Genomic DNA, 6,666 nt, shown 5'->3' with positions numbered 1-6,666 from the left:
TGGAGCCCGAGGCCGTGAGTGCGGTCACTCCGCATCGCCCGTGCCTCTGCCACCGCTGCCATCTTGCCCTGCCCAGGCGATGGCCTCTCGGGCTGCAGAGGGCCTCGCCTTAGAGCTCGTCCCATCACATTCATGTCGCCAGCCTGTCCCAAGGTGCAAACGGGCGCCCAGGGCCCCGCACAGGGTGCTGGCAGCTCTGCCTTCGAGAACCACCTGCCTCATGCAGGACCTGGGGGCGGGGGGCTCCTTTATTCCACAATTAAAACACGAAGGTCTTCTTAAATCCCTCCTCAGCACCTTCTCTTTAAGGGAGGCTGCGCCCGGGGATTTGTTCCTTTTTCCTTTTTCTGATGCTCTGCTGAGCAGGGCGCTGCTCTGAGTGCATGGCAGGCACTGACACACTCGATCGCATTTTATCCTCACGACAGCCCTGTGGGCAGGGATTTTATTATCTCTAGTTTACAGCCGAAGAAACTGGAGAGGTAAGTAACTCGCTCGGGTCACAGACCTGGGACGGGGAGCCCAGGAGTCTAGGCCCGGGTGAGCTGGCACCTGCACCACTGCCTTCAAGGTGGAGTTTTGTCCTTTAACATCCGTAAAATAGCTGCACTGTTGCTCAGTAAAGAGGAAGAAATAACTCCAAACATTAATCTCCACGCACGACGTGTGCGGGTGCACGCACACACGTACATGCTTATGAATAAATTATGAATAAATATAAGCGTGAGTGCCTGTTACGCTGCCATCCTTCAGCTCTTAGTTCAGATGGCGCCAGCCTAGTGCTAAGCGTTTCATATCAATGGTCTTATTTACTTCTCAAAAACCACCCTGTACGATTGGTACTATACCCATTTTTAAAAAATCTTAAACCGAGGATATGTTTTTACTGATTTTTAGAGAGAGAGGGAGGGAGGGAGAGAAACGTTGATGTGAGAGAGAAACATCTGTCGATTGCCTCCCATATGCGCCCTCTGACTGGGGATGGAACCCTCGTCCTTTTGGTTGGAGCATGAAACGAAGCTCCAACCACTAAGCCACCCAGCCAGGTCATTCCCCATTTTTTTAGATGAGGAAACTGAGGCTCGATAGCGAGGAAGTAATAACATAGGATTAAAACCGCGTCTGCCTGATTTCAAAGGGCAAGTTCTTAACCTTGTGCTTCAGCAACAGACATGAGTGAAGGGAGGGTGGCTCCTGCGCCGTAGGACCCAGCCATCTCTGCCTTCGCACTCGCTGTCAGCTGCTCTAAGCAGAGAAGATAAAATCAGTCAGTGCCCTGCTTTCTGGATCAGAGCATCCCTATTGGCTAGCGCCTGCTCTGCAGACTCCTGGGTGCCTCCTGCGGCTTCTCAGACATTTCATCAGCGCGGGGAGGGAGGGGCTGGCACCTCGCCGCCACCACCGCCCCCGCCAGCGAGGTGTGATACATGAAGATAGCCTGAACCTTATCTTCAAGCAGGAAATGTTCCAATATTTATGCGAACTTTGCATCCTTCTTGCTAATCTGTCCCGTTTGATTGTATTGTGTATTTAGCTGAGCAGCAGGAAGGCGTGCGGCGTGCGCTGCGGCTGCTCTGCTTGGCTGGCGCGGCCACACCCAGTGAATGAGGCCCCGGCTCTGCCCCACTGTGAGCTCCTCGCTGGCTCTGGTTCCTGGGAAGGGCCCGTGGCCGTGGCCGTGGCCGTGGCCGTGGCCGGGATGGAGGGGTCTGCGCCGCACCCGGCACACGGCTCTTTTTCTCAGGAGGCCTCCTGGGCGTTTCAGTGCATCTTGCTGCTGACCAGTTCCCCGGGGCCTCTGCCCTCCCCCCCATGTCACCCTCTCCCAGCAGTCATTGCATTGCTGACTCCAAGCCCATGCTCTCTCCGTAGGTTACACCGTGACCTGGCTGCCCACCCGGGGTCTCACAGCACTGCTGGCCGCTGGAGCCCCCCGGTACCAGCATGTGGGGCGGGTGCTGCTCTTCCAACAGTCGGGGGATAAAAGACAGTGGAGCCAGATCCAGAGAATAGACGGGACCCAGGTGAGCATGGCCCACGGGTGCCGCCTGCGGGCAAGGGCTGCTGTGCGGGGACCTGGCGCTGCCTCTGCACAGGGCCCGCCTGCTGCGTGTGGGCCGGTGCCCCGCCTGTCGCACCTGCTCCGCCACAAGCCCTCCGAGGCGAGCGTGGTCACCTCCACTCGCCAGTTAAGGAAACCGGACCCCCAGGAACCCCACTTGTCCTGGTTCCCCCAGGCCCTGAGTGGGACGGACGGACTGTCACTTGAGGCCCTGGACACAGCTGAGGAGACGGGTGTCCTGCTCGCAGGCTCCCCTCAGCCTCCTCCTCTCCCTGCAGGTCGGCTCTTACTTCGGTGGTGAGCTGTGTGGCCTTGACGTGAACCGAGACGGGGAGGCGGAGCTGCTGCTGATTGGAGCGCCCCTGTTCTACGGGGAGCAGAGGGGCGGCCGGGTGTTTGTCTACGAGAGGAAGCAGGTGAGGGTCGGGCCATGGAGCTGAGGGGTGGGGTAAACAGATTTCCAGGCAGCCCAGGCCCCGTTACTTTGAGTCTTTCCCTGGCGGATTGTGTGTGAATCAGACCTTCCGGACCACAGACAGGCAGGCGGCAGCTAACGCTCACGGACGGCGGGCAGACTGTGTGGCCGGCCCAGGGCCCCCTGTCTGTGTGTGCGCCCTCCCAGGGCCCCCTGTCTGTGTGTGCGCCCTCCCAGGGCCCCCTGTCTGTGTGTGCGCCCTCACGCGACCCTCACAGGCACCTCACAGGCACCTCACAGGCACCTCACACGGGGGTGCTACGAGCCGAGCCGTCTCTGACGAATGCGAACTCCGCGGCTCAGCAAGGCCGGGGCCTTCCAAAGCCACAAGGTCACCCGGAGAGCGAGAGGTGGAGCTGGGACTTGGGCCCCATTAGCCGGGTGCCATCATTCCACTTCTGAGGGGCCACAGCCGGCGTTTCTTTAGCGTGCGTCATGCACGAAAGGCGTGCCCTGTGAAAGCTTGCCGAGTGACTGGGGTGGGTCCTGTCACCTCGCTCCTTCCCAGCTGGGGTTCGAGGTGGTCTCGGAGCTGCAGGGGGATCCTGGCTACCCCCTTGGGCGATTCGGAGCAGCCATCACTGCGCTGGCAGACATCAACGGCGACGGGCTGATGGACGTGGCGGTGGGCGCCCCCCTGGAGGAGTGGGGGGCTGTGTACATCTTCAATGGGCAACCCGGTGGGCTGAGCCCCCGGCCGAGTCAGGTGAGGTACCCTGCCTGCCAGGTAAACCCATTCCCAAGGGCCCGGCAGCCTCTAAGCCCAGACCCCACCCCACCCCACCTGACCCCACCCATCCCACCCTCCAGCCAGCCCTCTTCCCAGCTTAGCACGACTTTCTCTCTTGGTCTCAGCGGATAGAAGGGACCCAGGTGTTCCCAGGAATTCGATGGTTTGGACGCTCCATCCACGGGGTGAAGGACCTGGGAGGGGACGGCCTGGCGGACGTGGCTGTGGGCGCCGAGGGGCAGGTGATCGTGCTGAGGTAAGACAGGACGCCCGGGCGCCACCTGCAGTAAATGCGGCTTCCGTCCTTCCAACGGGTGCTGGCGCACTCGGTCTCCTCTCCACCCTGTGGGATGGGGTCTCTTGTTACACAGGCTTCATGCCTCGTCCCAGGAAAACTGCTGTATTCGCAACAGACTAGGATTTGGACGCAGGCCTGTCTGACAGTAAAGCCTAGACAAGCAACAGCATGTGAAGGCCCTAGACCAAGTGTCCGGGACCCAGGCACTGCCACTGACTTCTGGGGTGATCTTACCCCCGTCACTTAGCTTCTCAGGCCCTCCGTTCCCTCGTCTGTGAAGTGATGATTAAGCCCCTGCCTTACCCATACCTTAGAGTTACTGGAGATGTCGTGTAACATCATCTAGCGAACAGATATTTACTAAGCAGCTGCTATGCCTGAAATACCGACTTGGGTACCGAGAGTAGAAATTAGACAAAACAAAGTGTAATTGCAATGGTAGGTGCTGAGGGAAATGAACGGGCGCTGTGAGAGCGACGAGCAGGGGAGACCTACTATAGGTTGAGGGGCCAGAAATGGCCGCTCTGGGGAGGGGAGGTCTGAGCTGGGACTTGGAAGATGAGAAGCAGCCAGGCTTGCAGAAGTCTGGGGTAGAGCTTCCAGGTGGGAGACCAGGCTGTGAGGCCGGCCAATGTCTGGTGTGGCTGGGACGTGCTCTCCGGGCGAGTGTGCGGGAGAGAAGACGGGAGGAGGGCAGGGTGGTGTGGATAGTAAAGCGTTTGGATTTTATTGGGAGCATCGTGGCATCAGTGAAGGGTTATAAACATGAAAGTAGCTCAGTATGATTTCTCTATTTATTTTTAAAATATATATATATTTATTGATTTCAGAGTGGAAAGGAGAGGGAGAGAGAAACATCAATGATGAAAGGGAACTATTGATTGGCTGCTTCCTGCACGCCCCCGACTGGGGACGGAGCCTGCAACCTGGGCATGTGCCCTTGACTGGGCTTGAACCCAGGACCCTTCCGTCCGCAGGCCGACCCTCTATCCACTGAGCCAAACCGGCCAGGGCTGATTTCTCTTTTTGAAAGCTCACTCTTCTGTATGGAAAATGAAGACTGCCAGTCCGAACCAGGAGTTGATGAGTTATCATTATCGTTGCAAGGAGACACTGACGTCGCGGGCTGCTTTAGAGAGGGGGACCCTCCGGACGCTGCAGATGGGGTTGTAGGTCTGAGTGGGGAGTGCAGTGGAGGCCAGGGGAGAGAGTGGTTGTTTCCTGTCCTGCAGCTCCCGGCCTGTGGTGGATGTCGTCACTCGGATGTTCTTCGCCCCCACCGAGATCCCGGTGCACGAAGTCGAGTGCTCCCAGTCAGCCGGCGGCAAGAAGAAGGAAGGCGTTCACATCACAGTCTGTTTCCAGGGCAAGCCCCTCATGCCCCAGTTCCAAGGTCGGTGCTGTCCGCCTGCTCCCCAGAGCCTCTGCCCCCCCCCCGAATCCAGGCTTATGGCCCCAGGATCCACCAGCGTTCAACTCCCGCCTTTCACTCCGCTCAGGACCCCTGGTTACCAACCTCACGTACACTCTGCAGCTGGACGGCCATCGGGTTCGAAGCCGGGGGTTGTTTCCAGGAGGGAAACGTGAACTCCACGGGAACATAGCCGTGACCCCAGTCGAGTCCTGCATTCCGTTCCGGTTCCACTTCCCGGTAAGGGAGCCAGCGAGGCTGCACCAGGAAGTGAGGGGTGGATGAGCTGAGCCGAGAGAGGCAGCTCTGGGTGCAAGGCTTGGCTCAGGGTCACAGCTGAGTCACAAGTCCCTTTGATCTCTCTGTACTACCGTTTCCTCTCCTGGGCGACTATAGTAATAACACCTTTAGTGTATTTCCTTCCGGTCCTTAATCTATATACACGGGCGTTTTCCACAGGACTATGACTGTAAGGCACTTACCATTCCTTCCTACTCTTTTCCTATGTCATGTATTAACGCTGCTGCCCAGCTTTCATAATCATTTGTCAGGACTACAGAATACTCAGGGGAGAATGTCACTATTTGCCAGGAACACGTGGGCAGTTATTATTCATCTCCGTCTCAGAAAAAGGTTTTTTAATATTAACTTAAACAGTTGCTAAAACACCCAAATTCCGTTCGCTCATCACAGTCCTGTGTAAAATAGGTTTGACTCAGTGGTTCTCAACCTTCCTAATGCCGCGACCCTTTCATACAGTTCCTCATGTTGTGGTGACCACCAACCATAAAATTAGTTTCGTTGCTACTTCATCACTGTAATTTTGCTACTGTTATGAATCGTCATGTAAATATCTGATATGCAGGATGTATTTTCATTGTTCGCGACCCACAGGTTGAGAACCGCTGCGTCTCTTGAATATTTCATGAGACTCGGTATATGATTGGTGTATAAAATCTTGCAGGTGGCTTCATATTTTTTATTATGGGAATATTCAGGCATACAAAAGTACAAAAAATAGTTGAATGAACCCCCAAGTACCTTTCACCAATTATCACTTCAATTTATCACCAATTATCAATTATCTCAACAATTATCAACTCAATTTTATTTCATTCACAGCTTAACTAGTGCCCCTGTTCCTCCTCACAGACCCCACCCCCATTACTAAACTTGGAAATTTTACACATAAATTTGTCAGCAAAGAAGCTCTATGATATGCTAGAAAAAAAAAAAAGTTTCGACTTGGGAGTTGGAAATATTTGGGTTCACTTCCTACTTCTAGTCCTTGGAAAAATTGTGTCACCTTTTTAGACCTTATCTTCCTCCCCTTTAATGTGGAGGGTTGGTAGAAACTAGGTGAATATGATTTGAGTAACTTCAAATGTCATGTCAGGCAGTGGTAACAACAACTAAGACCCACCCCTGTTCTCAAGGAAATAGGCTATCTACACTAATAAAAGAGGAAAATGGTAATTGGCGTACGACGCTACCCTTTTCATTGGCTAATCAGGGCTACATGCAAATTAACTGCCAACTAAGATTGGCAGTTAACTGCCAACAAGATGGCGGTTAATTTGCATATGTAGGCACAATGCAGGGAGGTGAAAGGGAAAGCAGGAAGAAGCCCCCTGCCACTGACAGTGATCAGAAACCCAGGGGGGAGCTAAGAGCTGGGGGGCAGGGCAAA

The 6,666-nt window shown here is 55.2% G+C and overlaps 1 protein-coding gene across 2 annotated transcripts in view; it reads left to right on the top strand.

Annotated features, from left to right (window-relative positions):
• Nucleotides 1-6,666, top strand: part of ITGAL (integrin subunit alpha L) — a 37,487-nt gene that overhangs the window by 13,266 nt on the left and 17,555 nt on the right. For both annotated transcript variants that reach the window (XM_006774093.2, XM_015570692.1), the window contains exons 12-17: nucleotides 1,873-2,024; nucleotides 2,341-2,478; nucleotides 3,046-3,243; nucleotides 3,393-3,523; nucleotides 4,798-4,958; nucleotides 5,065-5,216. In XM_006774093.2, the coding sequence (XP_006774156.1) occupies nucleotides 1,873-2,024; nucleotides 2,341-2,478; nucleotides 3,046-3,243; nucleotides 3,393-3,523; nucleotides 4,798-4,958; nucleotides 5,065-5,216 (932 nt within the window). The remainder of the gene's footprint in view (nucleotides 1-1,872; nucleotides 2,025-2,340; nucleotides 2,479-3,045; nucleotides 3,244-3,392; nucleotides 3,524-4,797; nucleotides 4,959-5,064; nucleotides 5,217-6,666) is intronic.

The sequence above is a fragment of the Myotis davidii genome, unplaced genomic scaffold (assembly GCF_000327345.1).
Source record: "Myotis davidii unplaced genomic scaffold, ASM32734v1 scaffold1047, whole genome shotgun sequence".
Classification (NCBI taxonomy): Eukaryota; Metazoa; Chordata; class Mammalia; order Chiroptera; family Vespertilionidae; genus Myotis; species Myotis davidii.
Note: the sequence above shows the minus strand (reverse complement) of the source record. Positions and strands in the feature narration are given on the sequence as shown.